The sequence below is a fragment of the Papio anubis genome, chromosome 12 (genome assembly GCF_008728515.1).
Source record: "Papio anubis isolate 15944 chromosome 12, Panubis1.0, whole genome shotgun sequence".
Classification (NCBI taxonomy): Eukaryota; Metazoa; Chordata; class Mammalia; order Primates; family Cercopithecidae; genus Papio; species Papio anubis.
Window position 1 is genome coordinate 32,259,595 of NC_044987.1, and position 19,437 is coordinate 32,279,031.

General features: G+C 35.7%; 1 protein-coding gene and 1 long non-coding RNA gene across 6 annotated transcripts in view; one reads left to right on the forward strand and one right to left on the reverse strand.

Annotated features, from left to right (window-relative positions):
- Positions 1-19,437, reverse strand: part of CEP126 (centrosomal protein 126) — an 81,322-nt gene that overhangs the window by 44,117 nt on the left and 17,768 nt on the right. For 4 of the 5 annotated variants that reach the window (XM_003910590.4, XM_017948898.3, XM_009187163.4 and 1 more), the window contains exons 3-4: positions 8,542-8,687; positions 4,432-4,543 (exon numbers count right to left, since the gene is read on the reverse strand). In XM_003910590.4, coding sequence (XP_003910639.1) covers positions 4,432-4,543; positions 8,542-8,687 — 258 coding nt within the window. Of the gene's footprint in view, positions 1-4,431; positions 4,544-8,541; positions 8,688-19,437 lie in introns of those variants that run through there. The other variant, XM_009187164.2, reaches the window with a different exon arrangement.
- LOC116269694 lies at positions 2,662-7,194 on the forward strand. Its single transcript, XR_004177390.1, has 3 exons — positions 2,662-2,748; positions 3,528-3,668; positions 7,110-7,194. It is a non-coding gene; the product is annotated as an uncharacterized LOC116269694 (long non-coding RNA).

Here is a 19,437-nt window from a genome sequence, read left to right on the forward strand (position 1 = left end):
TCTTCTAAGACTTCAAGCAACTGCACACTGTTGAACAAGAAAAATGCCTATGCTTTTCTTCATTCTACAAGAGTTTTTCAAAACTGAAAATATCTGGCCGGGCACGGTGGCTCAGGCCTGTATTCCCAGCACTTTGGGAGGCCGAGGTGGGTGGATCACCAGGTCAAGAAATCGAGACCCTCCTGGCCAAAATGGTAAAACCCAATCTCTACTAAAAATACAAAACTTAGCTGGGTATGGTATGTGCCTGTAATCCCAGCTACTTGGGAGGCTGAGTCAGGAGAATCGCTTGAACCCAGGAGGCAGAGGTTGCAGTGAGCTGAGATCGCACCACTGCACTCCAGCCTGGCAACAGAGTGAGACTAAAATATCCAATTAGCATGAAGTATAACAACTGATAGAAAAAAAAAAATCAGAAGGCTCAAAGGGAATTTTAAAAAAGTTAATCACATTCTCTTAATCATCAAGACTCAAAATATCAGTTGCTTTTGATTTTTTTTTTTGCTTTTTTCTATTTCCTCTGTCCTATACCAAACTCATCTATTCTTTTAATGAAGTATCTTTTCTTTCTGCTTCTATTCTGTCTATTCTCCAATTCTGCTTCCTCCTCCTCTTCCTCATCTTCTTGTTCTTTTCTTTTTCCTTCTCCTTCTCCTTTTTCTTTTGAGACAGGATTTTACTCTGTTACCTAGGCTGGAGTGCGGTGGTGTGATTATAGCTCATTGCGACTCCAACTCCTGGGCTCAAGTGATCCTTTTATCTCATCTCCTCGAGTAGCTAGAACTACAGGTGTGTGCCAGCATGCCCAGCTAATTTTTACATTTTATGTGTATGTAGAGATGCTATATTGTCCAGGTTGATCTTGAACTCCTGGTCTTAATCGATTCTCCTTCCTCAGCCTCCCAAAGCACTGAAATTACAGGTATGGGTCACTATGCCCAGCCTATACTTCAATTCTTATACTTCTAGTTGATCAATATCCTTAAACTCTTATTTCTTCATGTTACTTCTCTGCACTGTGAAAGCACATTATCTTCATTCTTTCTTCTCTCTCATACTCTCACTACTCAAAACCTTTTATTATCAGATCCATCCTTTCTTCACTATACAAAATAGCACTGTTATGGTTTAGGCAGTAAGGATCTATCCCTTGGGTTATTCCAATAATTTCTTCTCTGGTCTCCTTGCCTCCAATTTGTCTCTATCTTCTCTATTCTCCAACATTTGCACCATTTATCTTTCTAAAATAATAAAGAGGATGCTATCACTCCCTGCTGAGAAACCTCCATTGGCTCCCCACTGGTTACAGGATAAAGTTCACACTCACTTGCTAGACATACAAACATTTTACATCTGATCACAATCAACATTTCTAGATCATCCCCTGTCCCATCAGCAACACATCCTATAGCCCTGCCACTCTGAATAAGTTCTATTTCCTCGGGGGTCTATGCCTTTCACAACACTGTAGCACTGCACATGCCTAAAACCCAACACATGCTTCTCTGATAAATCTTAACTCATTCTCTAAGACTACCTTCTACCTTCAATGCTGTACTTCTTTATTACTTTGCTAGTATTTCTGTAACAATCCCCATTATGCAGTATTACATGTGTATTACGTTGTAAAGACCAACAAACAGTATTATAATGTAATTGCAAACCCTTCCTAGGCAGAGGACCATATCTCATTCACATGTGTAATCCATGCTAATCAATGTCCAACACAGGATAAGTACTTACTCAAATTCTACTCTACCTTTCTAGACTATAATTCTGTTGCTTATCACTTTAATATTCATATTTAAATATCATAAGATCTCTCTTAAGGGAAAAGCCATATATTGGCCGTACATCTCCTCTGGCTATTGTCCTATCACTCTCTAACTTTCACAGTCAAACTAAACTTATCCTTTTTGCTCTCCATTTCTCTTCAACTCATCGCAATTTATTTTCTGCTCCCACCACTGCACTAAAATTGGTCTGACAAAAATTGTAGGGATGGGGTTTTGCCATGTTTCCCAGTCTGGTCTTGAACTCCTGAGCTCAAGTGATGCTTCCACCTCGGCCTTCCAAACTGCTGGAATTACTGGCGTGAATCACCCTGCCTGACCTACAGTAGATTTTTTTTTGAGACGGAGTCTCGCTCTGCCGCCCAGGCTGGAGTGCAGTGGCCGGATCTCAGCTCACTGCAAGCTCCGCCTCCCGGGTTTACGCCATTCTCCTGCCTCAGCCTCCCAAGTAGCTGGGACTACAGGCGCCCGCCATGTTGCCCGGCTAGTTTTTTGTATTTTTTAGTAGAGACGGGGTTTCACTGTGTTAGCCAGGATGGTCTCGATCTCCTGACCTCGTGATTCCCCCGTCTCGACCTCCCAAAGTGCTGGGATTACAGGCTTGAGCCACTGCGCCCGGCCACCAGTAACTTCTTTTGTTGTGAAATACAGTGGACACATTGTTTGTATGTTGGACATTCTCTCTTTGCCTCTCCAGATTCATTTGCCACATTTCTCTACTTGACTCTGCTCCAAGAGACTGAATCGTCCCTTGCTCTTTGATTTATGGCTGAGTTTGGCCAGTGGAAGGGACTAGAAGGAGAAATGAGGGTGACAGAACAAAGTGGTTTTTGATAATTATTCCTCTGACTTCCTCCCTGCTGGGCTTGGTTTAGCAGTGGCTTACATTCCTCTCCCTAAGACCACAGGACCTGTCCAGCCTCCTTCTTCTACAGTCCAGCTCTTTTCAGTTCAGGTCTGTGTTGGTAATATTGACTTTGTGTCAGTTCTGGGGGTGCTTTACCATCTTTTGTTGGTTTTATAGTCCCTTACTTAACCTCTCAGTCACCTCTTTTAAGTGTGCCTCCTGTTTCCTGCCAGGATCCTGACTGACAGACATTATATGTCTGATTCTTTAGAAGTTATTTGATCTCTGTCAACTATTTTTTTTCCCATGAACATTTATCCTTCCCTAGTTTTCATAGTACTGACCTCTCCTAGTCCTATATGAGCCATTCTAGCCATTCTGTTTGCAAGCATCTCTTTTTTTTCCACTTGCTTAAATGTTGCTGTTCTTCAGTGCTCATCACACACATACTCTCCATAGTTGACCATATGCATTACCATGGCTTCAAATGCCTTTAGCCTAAGTTTCTCTTGAGCTCTAGGCTATATAATTTCTACATTTATTGAAATATCCCCACCTTTCAATCCATTATCCACAATTGTTCACAATGGATTGGAATAATATGTATAAAAAGAAAATTTTACCTTATCACTAATTTGTCTAAAATTATTCATTGACTCCTCTTAAACTCTCAAGGTAAAGTTTATATTTCTTGGCATACAGATGCACTTATCTCTCCAATCTTGTATCTGGCAAAGCCATCTGTATTTTGCATTCTATGATGTACACATGCTCTTACTGCTAGAGTATATCATGGCTTCGATTGCCCTTGGCTTTTGCACAGCTCATCTCTCTGTCTAAAATGCCATCCACTCACTTGTTCCAAATAACTACTATTTTCTTCAAAGCTTTGCTGAAGAATTCTCTGTCCCATGAGGTCTTTCCTGAACTCTAATTAGGATCAAGAGGATACATTTACTTGTTCTTAGTCCTAATCAAGGGAACTATTGACCACAAATATTCTAAAAATGGAATAACATTATGCACAGGTAAAATATTAACATAATTTGTCTGAATTGTAGATGTTATTTATATAAATGAATTTTATGTATTATTGTAATTACTCATTTGGCACTACTCTATATTTCTGAAGCATGATTTCACTTATCTTTTAGATTATACACTGGGGATTATATTTTACAATAGTATATACTTCTCCATATCCCCTTATAATGCCTGATCTACTTCTTTACATGTAGTAGCGTTAAGAAATGTTTGGAATAAATAAATGGAAGATACAGGATGTCCGAGGGTACCCACTGGTTGATTGGTCTATCCTATTACTTCTAGATGATTCACTTATGCCATCCTGTAGAAGAACCAGGAGACTCTGTAATCTTTTCAAGACATTCAAGATAGATTTTCAGTGAGGAAAAACCCATTTCTACCATGAAGTTACTCTTTTTACCTAAATTTATTACAATTCAACATAATTTTTCTCTTCTCAGTAAAGATATTACAATTTTAATCAAAATATCAATATCAATATTTAAAGTGTTTTGATATGTTCCACAAAAAATTATTTAACATACATAGTATTTTGTAACACCAAAGACTTTAAGACAACAAACTGGAATTCTGACCTATTCTTGGAGCAATTTACATTCTACTCTACCTCAATTTAAACTGTAAAAATAAAATAAACTCTAAAACAGAGGTGAGGAGTAGCTGATGAAAAGGCTGACAAGCACAGCAACTGGATGGTTATACAATTATTGTAATAATTGTATATAATAATCATAAATTACTTACCTCCAGTTTATTGTTGGTCTATGGGAAAAGGGAAGGTTTACTTCTGATTTTAAGTTGGATTCCTGAATTTGTTTGAGGGCCTCTTCTAATGGAGGAACTGGTTTTCTGAAAACTAAAGAGATAATAAAGACCAAATAGTGCAGAATCACTTTATCTTCAATGGTCTCTTTACATATAATTTAATTGGCTAATGATAAAATATTACTTTAAAATTTTGTAAAAAAATATTTTCAGAATAGTGTAAATACTTTAAATTTTGACATTCAATTCCCAAAAGAGAATGTGTTACCTCAAAGTTTTCATCACCAATTTTAAGAATATTTATCAGGAAAAAAGAGACTCTGAGAAATGTCGGCTCTTCATCCTCGCATGCAAACTCCCCTATATTTGATCTCATAGTGGTATAAATTTCTGACACTATTTATAAATATTCCTATGAAGAAAAGGGGAACATACAAAAACACCAACTAACATTTACTGAGCACTTAAGTTACAGACCTTATTTTTAAGCACTTAATGCACATAAACTATTTAACCCTCGCTATGGCCTATGAGGTATATTTGAATTTTACAACTGAGGAAACTAAAGCATACAGAAGCAAAGTAACTTGCTCAAGGTCATACATTATTATGGACACTCATCCATATACTGTCCTATACAACGTTAAATATAACCCTATGTCCTATATATATCCACTTTCTCAAAGCCTTCCACTGTGCACTTTGGTACTCAACATACTCTATTTTCCCCTACTTCCCTCTAAATACTGTCTTCTCTTTCTTGTTCAAGTTGAAGCATAGCTGTCTTTTAAGGACATTAATTGTCCTACAACCCCCTCAAATGGAGACATTATTTTCCTCCCATCATAGACCATAAATATACTATACTATCTATACATGGTATCTGTAGTGTATCATATACTATAAATAACTCAAGGCCTAGAAATAGGGTGAGTGAATTTCTGGCTTTAGCTCTTTGTGAGTACTTCCAAACTATCTTCCTCTTTTCTCCTTTAAAACACCAATATGTCATCAGACTTTTCAATTATTACAATGTTTGTAATTTATTTAGAATGTTTAAACAAAAACAGTATGTTATTATGTAAGGTTTAGTTCAAACTTGAACTCTAGAGACAATCCATTTCCCTAATCAACTGGTGATTACATGAAGAATGCAAAGCTATAGGATAGTCTGCTGATATTTTGCATCATAAAGGATGCATCTATGAAAGTAATCAATTAATTTAAAAAGTATTTATTGAATGTTTAAAATAAGGTTTTCTGCTAATTTATAGAGGCACTGTTCTCCTTCTAGCCTCTCTTCCACCACTTTTTGTTTTTTTTTGGCAGAGTCTTGCTCTGTCACTCAGGCTGGAGTGCAGTGGTGCGACCTCAGCTTACTATGACCTTCGCCTCCTGGGTTTTTAAGCAATTCTCCTGCCTCAGCCTCCCTAGTAGTTGGGATTACAGGCACCCGCCTCGATGCCTGGCTAACTTTTGTATTTTTATTAGAGATGGGGTTTTACCGTTTTGGCCAGGCTGGTCTCGAACTCCCAACCTCAGGTGGTCCACCCGCCTCGGCCTCCCAAAGTGCTGGGATTACGGTGTGAGCCACCATGCTCAGCCTCTTTCACCACAATCGAATTAGTAACTGAATCCTATTGATTATGTCTATTTTTTAATTTTTTTGAGATAAGGTCTGACTCTGTTTCCCAGGCTGGAGTGCCATGGTGTGATCTTGGCTCACTACAACCTCCGCTTCCTGGGCTCAAGTGATCCTCCCACTTCAGCCTCCCGAGCAGCTGGGACTACAGGCATGCACCACCATGCCTGGCTAATTTTTGTATTGTTTGTAGAGATTGAGTTTCATCATGTTGCCCAGGATGGTCTTGAACTCGTGAGCTCTCAAGCCATCCGCCTGCCTCGGCTTCCCAAAGGGCTGGGATTACAGGCATAAGCCACCTCAGCTGGCTGTGATTATATCTCTTGAATATAGTATCTCTGGTTGGGCACAGTAGCTCACGCCTGTAATCCCAGTACTTTGGGAAGCCAAGGAGGGCAGATCACCTGAGGTCAGGAGTTCAAGACCAGCTTTGCCAGCATGTTGAAACCCCATCTCTACTGAAAATACAAAAGGTGACTGGGCATGGTGGAGGGCACCTGTAATCCCACATACTTGGGAGGCTGAGGCAGAAGAATCTCTTGAACCCGGGAGGTGGAGGTTGCAGTGAGCCGAGATCGTACCACTGCATTCCAGTCTAGGTGAGAAGAGCAAGACTCCGTCTCAAAAAAAAAAAAGAAAAAGAAAAAGAAAAAAAAGGATGAATATGGTAACTCTTATCTCTTACACTCAATGCACTGCTTTAATTTAGGAGCTTAACATCTCTTACCATAATTATTTAAATAGTATCCTACTAGTCTACTTACTTTAGTAAGTCTCTTCTTCAATCGATATTCCATCTTGTAACTGTAATTATCTTTCTAACAAATCTAATTATATAACAGAGACCCCAAGTTCCCCACCTAATATGCATTTTCTCTCTTTTCCTTACAGACCCTATATAGTTAGGGGTAGCAATACACCCACATTAAAAAAACTTTTTTTCAGACTCCCTTACAGACCCTATATAGTTAGGGGTAGCAATATACCTACATTAAAAAAAACTATTTTTTTTCAGACTCCCTTGCAAATAAAGTTGCCAAGCAGAGATCTCAGAGGTGCACCCTTTTTTCCTGTCCTTTCTTCTTGCCTAGAACACTGCTATGATGGTTGAGCTCTGCCAGCTACCATGTGACCATGACAGTGAGGATAAAAACCAGATACTAAAGACTGTTGAGCCGAGTGACAGATGATCCTTCTGTCTCTCAACTCAGTATAATCAACAAACCAGCTCATGACTGCCTACCACAGGACTCCATATTATACAGGAGAAAAATAAACTCCTATCATGTTGAAGCTATTGTTATTTTGCACAGTTTTACTAGCTGCCCTTATTAACAGTAATATTACTAACACAGCAATGGCTTGCTTTCTCGTTAAAAAAAACTGTAAGTGGACTGTATTTTGCATAAAGATGAAATTCCTGGCATGGCATATAAAGTTCTATGAGAACTGGCTACCTTTATTTTTTCTAGCTTCATATCCATTTTCTTCTTTTTTTCCCCATCCTATGCTTCAGATACACTGAAATACATAATTTATTTGTACAAGCTGTTCTTTTGCCTGGGATGTCCTTTTATTTTCTGTTTGCTTCGCAATATGCTCATTTGTTAAGATCTGACTTAAGTCATTTTTCCAAGAATGATGTCCTTGAGGTCCTGACATAGGTTTAGTGTTCTTTCCTCTGTGCTCTCATGGCACTTTACACACTCTGCTACCATAGCAATTATCATTACATTATTGACATTGCTTATACCACTCTAATCTCCAAAATAGGTTGTGAGATCTTTAATGGTAGAATGCAATTAGATTTTTCTATATCTCAGCTTAGCCTAAGGCTAAGTACAACACAATACACCATATGTTTGCTGAATACATAAAGGTTTTGCTTATCACTTTTCTTTATGAAGTTTTGACATATTGTTAATTGTCTTACTATTTAAGGTACTAAAATGTAGATATAATACAAAAGAACCAACCATAATCTTATTTAAATTCTTAAATGGTTCCAAGTCTTTATCTTGTTGGATTATATTACTCTGTAGACTTTCTTTTTGTTCTGCCAGTCTCTCAAATATGAATTTGAACCAAACCATTAAAAAATACTAGAATAAATGTGACACTAATTTTCTGAACCCAAATGTTAAATTTTCTTTGTACTAAGCTACTTACCAAATCAATTTTAAAAAGACAAAACATTGTAACCAGTTGGAAGTCAATTCAAACCGTGAGTTTCAGAATTTAGTAATAGAGCCAACAGTATTCTCTGAATTAAACCTAAATCAAATGACTATTTTTCATTTGGTTAAAGTGCTTTTACTCAAAAGTCATATTGGTCATTTTAGTTTGTTTCCACTTCATTTCTTCATTTATGAGTTTATTGTCTACCCAAGTCAAATGAGATTAAAACTTCAATTTTTGTTCTCATATTGTTCTAGAAATTAAGGCACCTGCTTTCCTCCGCTGTGAAAGAGGAATATGGGCACGCTGGAATTTTTCAGTAACTTCTTCAAACCTCTGTTTTCTTTGTTGAAGTATTTGTTCTCTAATTTGGTGTTCTTTTTCTTCTTGTTCTTTTCGTTTTTCCTCAAAAGCTCTATATTTAAAACACAAAGTATGCAACAGAAATAGGTGGTAAGTTTAGAAAATAGTTTCAAAATGATGCATTTATTATATAACAGTGTTTTCATATTTCAAAATTTTACTTAAAAACAACACATTTAAAATTTTTTAAAACAGGTGTTTGCCAAAGACTTATTTCTTTGTAAATGGTAATTTCAGAACTTTACCCAGGTCTCTTGCAACTAAGAGAAGATTCTCTAATGCGTTCCTTCCTAATTTCTGACAGGTCCGCATACCTATTCCCACTCGCAAACTGTCCTGTGGAAAAAACCTTTTCTAAGAAAGCTATGCCATTTTCTGTAATATGAAGAATGAATTCATTAGTGAAAGAAGTAGCTTTGAAAATTATGAGGCATTCAATAAAATCTGTACATTTTTATTTTTCTTTTGGACCACAAGTTTAAAATTGGCTGTCATTTTAAGTTGGAACTGTGCTAAAAATTCAGGAAATTTACATAAAAATGTGAATTTCCAGTTTCTCTTCAAAATTTGGAAGATCTGGCAAATCTGGATTCTTAATCACACATAGCTCCAAACACCTGCCCCAATCCCTGCCATTCCCTGTTTTTCTTAACTTTCTTATTTCATTTATTTCTGATTGCCCCCAGAGACTTGAAATTTATGTTCTCTAGTTTAAGCTGTACTGTCTCAAAAATTGATTTTGTCCTTGGAAGACTCTGTGTGTGTGTGTGCGTGTGTGTATGTGTGTGTTCGCGCATGTATGTGTGTATGATTCAATAATTATTTGCTGGAAAATGAAAAAAAAAAAAAAAAGATGAGCCTACGAATCACTGGTAGAGAAACCTCCAAAGGGAACTCCTTAGAATGCATGGGGTTAGGAGATGGTTGGTAAGAACTCTTTTAGAATTTTTAGTGCCATAGGTTACTATTAACCATCTTTCTAAAGACCTCTCCTGGCTAGAACATTATTCTACTCTAAATAGCTCCGATTAAGGGAACTATATATACTTTCGGGTGATAGAGGACTATAGATCTCCAAGTGGTCCAACATATGAGATAGGTAGAATGTAGTGATGTAGCACCAGAGGTGGGGGAGAAGATTTTTAGCTCCCAAAACAATCTCCTTCAAGAATCTCCCCAGGTCAAGGTAAGAAGTTGCTTTTACCATTTGATTCAACATAATATTAGACGTTGTAGCCAGAGCAAGTAGGCAAGAAAAAAAAAAGAGGCATCGGACTAGAAAGGAAAAAGTAAAATTAACTCTAGTCCAGATGACATAATCTTATATTTAGAAAACCCTAAAGATTCCACCTAAAACCATCACTAATAAATGAATTCAGCAAAGTTGCAGGATACAAAATCAACACATATAAACCAGTTGCATTTCTATACACTTAACAATGAACAATCCAGAAAGGAAATAAACAATCTCAATTTACAACAGCACAGAAATGCTTAGGAATAAACTTAACCAAGGAGGCAAAAGACTTATACACCAAAAACTGTAAAACATGACTGAAATAATTTTAAAAAGATGCAAATAAATGTAAAGACCTACCATGCTCATGAATTCAAAGAAGATATCGTTAAGAAGACAACACTACTCAAAGCTACCTTCAATCTATTCAATCCCTCAAATCCCAATGACTTTTTTTTTCTTTGCAGAAATAGAAAAATCCACTTTAAAATTTACATACAATGTCAAGGAACCCTGAATAGCCAAAATAATATTGGGGAAAAAAAAACCCAAAACGGAATGTTTCACCCTTCCTTATTTCAAAACTTACTACAAATTTATGGTAATCAAAGCAGTGTGGTACTGGCATAAAGATGGACACACAGACTAATGGAATGAATAGAGAGCCCATAAATAAACCCTCTTATATATGGTCAAATGATTTTCCACAAGGATGCCAAAACCATCTAATGAGAAAAGGACAATCTTTATAGAAAATGGTGTTGGATACTGCAAAACAATATAGTTGGACTCTTACCCTTACAGCACATATAAAAATTACCCCAAAGTGAATCAAATATCCAAATAGAAGAACTAAAAACTCAGAAGAGAACATACAGAAAAAGCTTCATGACATTAGGTTTGACAATAATTTCTTGATATCACACTAAAAGCACAAACAAAAGGAAAAATAGATAAGTTGAACTTCATCAAAATTAAAAACTTTTGTGGATCCAAGGACACTATCGACAGAGTAAAATGGCCACACAGGAAATGAGAGAAAATATTTCCTATTACATATCTGATAAGGATTGATATCAAGAACTTCAACAACTCAACAACAACAAAACAACCTGATTTAAAAATATGGGCAAAAGACTTGAATAGAAATTTCTCTAAAGAAGATATACAAATACAAACAAACACATGAAAAGATGTTCAACATCATTAATCATTAAGAAAATGCAAATTAAAACCACAATGAAATGCCACACCACACCAATTAGGATGACTATTATTTAAAAAACAAAACAAAATAAAAAATAGAAACTGTTGGTAAGGATGTAGAGAAACTGGAACTCTTATGCATTGCTAGTAGAAATGTAACATGGTGCAGCAGCTGTGGAAATTGGTATGCTGATTCTTCAAAAAATTAAACATAGAATTACCATATGATAAAAGAGTTTCACTTTGAGGACTATATCCCAAAGAAGTGAAAACAGGGACTCAAACAGATATTTTTATATCCATTTTCATAGTAACATTATTCATAATAGCCAAAAGGTGGAAGCAATCCAAGTGTTCATAAATGGATGAATGGATAAACAAAATGTGGCATAGACATACAATGGAATTTTTTTCAGTCTAAAAAGGAAGAAAATTCTGGCACATGCTACACATAAATGAACCTTGAAAACATTCTGCTAAGTGAAATAAGCCAGTCTCAAAAGGACAAATGTTGTAAGATTTCACTTTAAATGAGGTACCTACAGTATTCAAATTCATAGAGACAGTAGAATGGGGGTTACCAGCTGGTGGGGAGGGAAGGATGGGGAGTTAGTGCTTAATGGGTACAGAATTTCAGTTGGGCAAGATGAAGTTTCAGAGATGGATAATGATGATGGTTACACAACAATGTGAATGTACTTAATGTAGTCTTTGAAGACAGAGAAAACAAAAGAGATTAAATAGAGAGTCATAATAAAGTATTCTACTTTCTGTTGGGAGGAAGGAGGCACAGCTTGCTTAGCAGAAGCTGACAGAGTCAACTTAAAAAGTTCCAAATTCTACATTCATATGCTCTTGAGATTAAAATAATGTGTCAAGCAGATAAAATCACATGTCAAGCACTCCTGTGGTAGTCATAGTCAGTCTCCAAACATAATGTCCAATGAAGCAGGATTATGTAGTCCCCTCCCCTTTAATCAGTGTGGCCCTGTGACTTTCTTATTACCAACAGAATGTTATGGAAGTGATACTGTGTGACTTACCATGCTAGAATTTTGCGGCTTACAACTTGGACTTCTGGAATGCTCACTCCAAGAAAAGCCCAACCCCATGTAAGAATTTTAGTGCCTTTGAGATCACCATGCTGAAAAGAAGCCCAAGCTAGCTAACAGGCAAGACAGCATTGGAGAGAGATAACTAGCTTGGTTCCAACTGTTCTAGCCTTCTCAGCCTAGCACAAGACATGTGACTGAAGAAACTATCTTGGATGTCCAGCGAAGTGGAATCTTCAGATAACACCAACCACAGCACAAATCTGAGTGCAATAGCATGAGACTTCCAAGGGAGAATAAACCAGCTCAGCCATTCAACACAGATTTTTAATAAACTGTTTTAAGCTACTAAATTTTAGGGTGGTTTGTTATAGAGAAGCAAATGACCAGAATAATAACTTTAAGTCAGTATATTAAAAACCAGTTAACATTTATTTAGTAGAGATGGGGAGAAATGTTTTTTAACAAAAATTGTTTACTTTCTTCTCTATGTTATTTTAAAAGGATTACGTCCATTTATTATGTATGTTTTTCTGAAGAATAAAACTTTTTTTGATTTTAGAAATTAGTTTTATGATATTAAAATCTTCCTAGTAAATAGCACTACGTCATGCATTATTCAGTTTCTGAGTATCAGTGCACTGCAACTGCCAACTTAGGCAACTCGTCTTTATGTCTCATGGCTGATGTTGCGGCATGTAACTGCATAAAACAACTTATACCTATGACATTATTTAAAACAGAGATGTCTGTTCCAGGGATTATTTTTGTACTATTGTATTTTTCTTTTAGAGCACTATCTACTTCACTGGTAATGAGAACAATTTACATTTATCTAGTTAGGTAAGGAAGGAATCTTAGTCAGCTGGTATGTATAACTGATTTATGTTAGTGATATTTCAGTGATCCTTACAGATTTGTATCCTGGGCAAATGCTTTGATGGTCTGTCCTTTAATATGGCTGATATGGAGCTAACTCTAGACAAAATTGTATATCTGAGAGTTGGTTTGAGAAATCCATGGCTGCCTAGATGCTCAGGGGAATTTGTTAAATCATAAGTATATAAGCCTTCCTCTAATTAAAGTATTTGAAGTCGTTCGGTAATATCTTGTATCTGAGTTATCAAAAAAGACACTAAACATTTATGTCATATAGCAGACACTCGTGAAAACAAGGAAACAAAAGTTATTTGTTGTTTAATATTTCAAAACAGGCAACATGAATTAACAACTATCTCATTGGTACTGAGTGAAATCATGGTAAACTAAATTATTAGCTTGCAAGTAGGGCAAAATCTCAGACCCTCCACAGTTTCTGACTTAGCACTTGCTGGAATGGATACTAAGTAAGACCCAACTGCAAATATACACGGGCTGAAGACCTAAGAATGGAAAAGCTTGAGAAATTTATTTGACTACATTAATATCAGATGAAGTTTTTGACTATGTATATTAATATCAGACAAATTTATTAGAGTGCTATTAATATTGGACTTTAAGAAATGGAGTATTACTAGAGATAAAATACAACATTTCATAATGATAGGCCAATTCATCAGGAAGGCACAAAAATTATATAGATGTATGAACCTAATAACAGACCTTCAAAATACATAAGGCAAACACAGAACTAAAGATAGAAACGGACAAATCCACAATCCTAGCTGCATATTGTAACATCCTTTCTTAGTAACAGAACAACTGGACAAAAGTGTCAGTAAGAGGCCGAACGCGGTGGCTCATGCCTGTAAGCCCAGCACTTTGGGAGGCCAAAGCGGGTGGATTACGAGGTCAGGAGATCGAGACCATCCTGGCTAACACCGCGAAACCCCGTCTCTACTAAAAAAATATAAAAAATTAGCCGGGCGTGGTGGCTGGCACCTGTAGTCCCAGCTACTCTGGAGGCTGAGGCAGGAGAATGGCGTGAACTGGGGAGGCGGCGCTTGCAGTGAGCCGAGATCGCACCACTGCACTCCAGCCTGGAAGACAGAGTGAGACTCTGTCTCAGAAAAAAAAAAAAAAAAAAAAAGAAAAGAAGTATCAGTAAGAGTACAGAATATTTGAACAATGCTATCAGCTACATCAATCTAGTTGATATTTATAGAACAGTAATAATTTATATCCAACAATAATAATACAGTCTTTCCCCAAGTACACCATAAAAATCTTATGCTGAGCCATAAAAGAAGTGTTAATGAATTTCATAAGATTTAAATCGTACAGAGTATGTTCTCTGACCAAAACACATTTACATTAGAAATCAATTACAATATCTAGAAAAGCTCCAAATAACTGAAAATTAAAGAAAAAATGAAAACACTGTACTAAATAAACCACAGATCAAAGAAAAAAATCTAAAGAGAAGTTAAAAAAAAAAATTTTGAATGACATCAAAATGAAAATACAGCATACTGAATTTGTTAAATGCAGTTAAAAGAGCGTTTGGAAGAAAATTTATAATTTTATTTAATTTTAATTTTTTTTTTTTGTAGAGATGGGGGGTCTTGATTTGTTGCCCAGGCTGGTCTTGACTCCTGGCCTTAAGAAATCCTCCTACTTTGGCTTCCCAAAGTTCTGGGATTACAGGCAGTGAACCACCATGCTCGGCCAATTTATAATTTTAAATGCTATATCAGAAAAGGGGAAAGGTTTAAAATCAATGACTTCAGTTTCCACCTTAACAAGATAGAAGATGAGCAAATTTATCCTGAAGAAGAATCTAATAAAAAGAAAATAAACTGATGAAATAGTAAGCAAAAAAAATAGAGAAAACACAGACAAGTTGCTTTGGAAAATGTTAAGAAAATTGATAAGCTCCTAGCAAGAACAATGAAGAAAAAACGGGAAAACAAAAATTAATAATATCATGAATGCAAAACAGGATATCATTACAAATACCACAGGCCTTAAGAATAACAGGAGAATATTACAAATAACTTCATACTAATAAATTCAACAACTTAGGTAAAATGGACCAATTTCTTAAAAGAAACTACTTTCCAAAACTGACACAAAAGACAATAAAATATGAAAACCTCTACACATTAATAAAATGTAATTTATAATTAACAAGTTTCCCACAAAAAACTCTAGGTTCAGATATAATTTTTTTTGTCAAACATTTAAAAAAGAACAATCATATACAACCTTTTTCAAAATATAGAAGTGCAGAAAACACTCCCCGCCATGTTTTATAAGGCCAGCATAACTATGATTCCAAAACCCAACAACACATTACAAGCAAAGAAATTTATAGCCCCATATCTCTCACCGACATTACACAAAAATCCTTCACAAAATACAGGTTAAGCATCTCTAATCCACAAATCCAAAATCTGAAATGCTGCAAAATTGGAAACTTTTGAGCACTGACATGAAGACTGAAAGTCTGCCTTTGTTTGCTGTTGCTGTTGTCTGACAGCTGATACAGGTACTCTGGTGATGCTACTGTACTGGTTCACTACCTTAAACACGTTACTTTTTCATTGTGTTAATGTTATCTGTCATATATTTTACTTTTAAGTAGTTAAGTGTGAATAAGTACAAGAAAATGATTGCTTATGAGTAGCATATAAATTCAGACTCAGGAATGGTAGTGATGACCAAACCACCATAGATTGTCCACACAGTTGACTGAGATAATGACACTTTTGCTTTTTGATGGTTCAGTGTACACAAACTTTGTTTCATGCACAAAATTATTTAAAAATATTACATTAAAATTACCTTTAGGCTATGTGCATAAGGTGTTTATCAAACATAAATGAATTTCATGCTTAAACTTGAGTCCCAATCCCAATAACTCATTATGTATATGCAAATATTCCAAAAGTTCAAAAAAAATTAAAATCCACCACACTTCTAGTTCCAAGCATTTTAGATAACGAGCACTCAATCTGTATTAGCAAATAAAATCCAGCAATTTATAAAAATAACACATCATTACCAAATGAGGGTTATCCATGGAATGCAAAATTAGTGAATTTCACTATATTGACAAAAAAGAGGAAAGCGATATGATCATCAAAATAGATTTAGAAAAACTATTTGACAATATTCTATGCACATTCATAAAAATTCTCAGCAAACTAGGAATGAGAGGAAACTTCTTCAATCTGATAGAGGGCACCTACCCGAATTCCCTAGCTAGCAGCATAGTTAATGGTGAAATAGTAAATACATCCCCAAAAGGTAGAAGGCAAAGAGGGTTACTCATACTACTTCTATTCCCCAATTGCACTGGAAGTACTCCTAGAAAGTTCACTGAGGCCAACAAAAAAGTAAAAGCCACATTGGCTGGAAAGACAGGCATTACATTCTCTTTATTTGCAGATGACATAATTATATACCTAGAAAATCATAAGGAATATATAAAATAACTCCTGGAACTAATGAGAAAATTTAATAAGTTCTTAGAATACAAGGTCAATATAGAAAAATCATTTGTATTTCAACATATAAGCAACAAACAATCGAAAATGAAATTTAAATAAATTCATTCATAAAGCATTACAAAATACAAATTACTTAGGAGTCATTTAACAAAGACATGCGAGACTTCTGCATTGAAAACTAGAAAATGCCGCTGAGAGAAATTAAACAAACAAACAAACAAACAAAACCCAACCAAAATAAAGGGTGGGGGAAAGAGGAGAAGAGATGAGCTATGTTCATGGATTTCATGGACTGCAAGACTCAATTTTATTAATGCAATTAGAATTGTTATCAAGTCTGTCTAAATTTATCTACAAATTCACCACAATCCTACTCAAAACCAGGCAGATTTATTTATAGGAAAAAGTAAAAATACCTAGAATAAGCAAAACTATCTTGAATCAAAACAAAATTAGAGGCTACACACTATCTTATTTCACTATAAAGAAGTGGTTCTCAACTGAGGAAAGTTTTGCTCCTTCCCCCTCAAGTGGACCTTTGACAATGTCTAGAGACATTTTAAATGGTCATGACTGGGGTGTGCTACTGGTATCTAGTAGACAGCAGGCAAGGGTGCTACTAAACATCCTATACTTCATCCTAAAATTCCTATATGGTAGTCCCCCTATAATAAATAATTATCTCATCCACAATGTCAATAGTACTGCTGTTGAGCATTCCTGCTATAATGCTACAATAATCAAGGCAGTGTAATATTAGTATAAGAGTAAATAGACCAATGGAACAAAATACAGAGCACAGAAGTAGACCCTCAATTGATTTTCAAAAAAGGCATCGAGGCCACTGATGAAATTATTTTCCAACAAATGGTGCTGGAGCAACTAAATACACTTATGTGAAAAAACTACTCAACCTTTATATCATACTACACACATATAATTTGAGATGAATGATAAAACTAGACTGAAAATCTATAAGTATGAACTTTCCAGAAGAAATCAAGAAGACTAGCTTTATGACCTTGGGGTGGACAAAATGTCTTAGAGATGACACAAAAAGCACTAGCCATAGAACAAAAAATTGATAATTGTATGTCATCATAATGTAAAACTGCTCTTTGAAAGATTTCATTAAATAAATGAAAAGGCAAGCCACATATTAGAAGAAAATACTTGCAATATATATCTGTGACAAAGAACTTGTACCCAGAATGTATATGTATCTTACAATTCAACAAGAAGACAACCCAACTTAAAACATGTACAAAATATTTGAATAGATATTTCATAAAAAAGTTAGGAATGGCACATCAGGGAAGTGCAAACTAAACCCAATTTACATATACTATATAGCTAAAATTAAAAAGGCTGACTGGGAAGGTTATAAAGCCACTGGGACTCACATGCTTTGCTGGAGGGTGTGTAAAAAAGGTCAGACCTTTTGGAAAACTGTTTGACACCTTCTTATATGGTTAAACATACACATACCCTAAGACTTAGCAATTCTACTTTTAGTTTACTCAGAACAAATAAAAATGTATATCTACAAAAAGATTTCCTACTTATGGATTCTCTCATGTTTTACCATTTTGGCTATAATTATCTTTCTGCCAGTAGCTTTATTACTAGTCCCAAATTAGAGTAACCCAATGCCTATCAATAGAAGAATGGATAAATAAATTATGACATATTTTTACAATGGAATACCATTCAGCAATAAGAATGAACTAATATATGGATGAATCTCAACCAGAAAAATTAACTCCAATGATAGGAATTATAACAGTGGTCGCTATGAAGGGTGGAGATTGACTGCAAGAGGTTTGAGGAGATAGACAGACTATGGAGTGTGAAGCTCAGTTTGAACAGAAGTGAGAACATGAGGGATGGGATTAATGGAAAAAGGGTAATAAGATAAATGGATTGGAGGACCTGGTGGAGTTTTAGAACTGTTGAATTCAGGGTACTAGAGGAACTGACATGGAAAAATAGGAGACATAGATCAGAGATTGAGATGACTGAAATTGAGATTTTGGAGGTGAAGTAGTAATTGGTAATAGTTGAGGTGATGTGCTACTGAATGAGTGAAGTTCAAGAAAATGACAGATCATTAGGCTGGATGAATGGTCTATGTGGACGCTAAAATCACAAAGAATGATCACTAGAATAGTGGTAGGGAGACAAAAAGAGCCAAGTTGCTAAAATTTTCAAGGAATGACACAGAGGATCTATACATGACTGCAGTAAGGAAAAGTAGGGGTAAGCAGTATATTTTGACAGCATGTGCTTGAAGAGAGCTGGAGGATTTTAGAGAAAAGGGAGAGCAATGGCCAGAAATGACAACAAAGAGCAAAGATGACACCTTTGTATCTATCTTTGAATATCTTCACACTTTCCATGATATCACTTTCTACCTCCCTCTCACATCCTTTATCACAGAGAAAACAGAAGCTATAAGCACAGACCTTATCATGTATCAAAAAAAAAAAATACTTCATCCATGTTTTCCTCAACTTGGGGTTCTAGAAACAATTTCTAATATAATCACATATCTTCAGTTGCTTTAAGTCTTAATTGTTTTGGGGGGTTCTTGGGGGTGAAAGTTTCCCATGTTTACTTTCTTCCCAAAAGCACTGTGCATGTGAGCATTTACATGATTGGCATTTATATTTTGGATAGAGGGAGACTATCAGAGTGCTAGGGACTGATTTGGAAAGAACATTTGGGAGAAGGCTGCTGGCAAAGCAAAGTTTGTCATTACATATAAGGTGACCTGTGAAGATGATCATCATTCATTACAAGTGCTTAGTATGGTCAGGTACTGTAAATACTAAGTATTTTATACGTATTACCTTGTTTTATCCCACAGCAGTTCTCTGAGGTAAGCATTTTACAGACAAAAAACCTGAATCT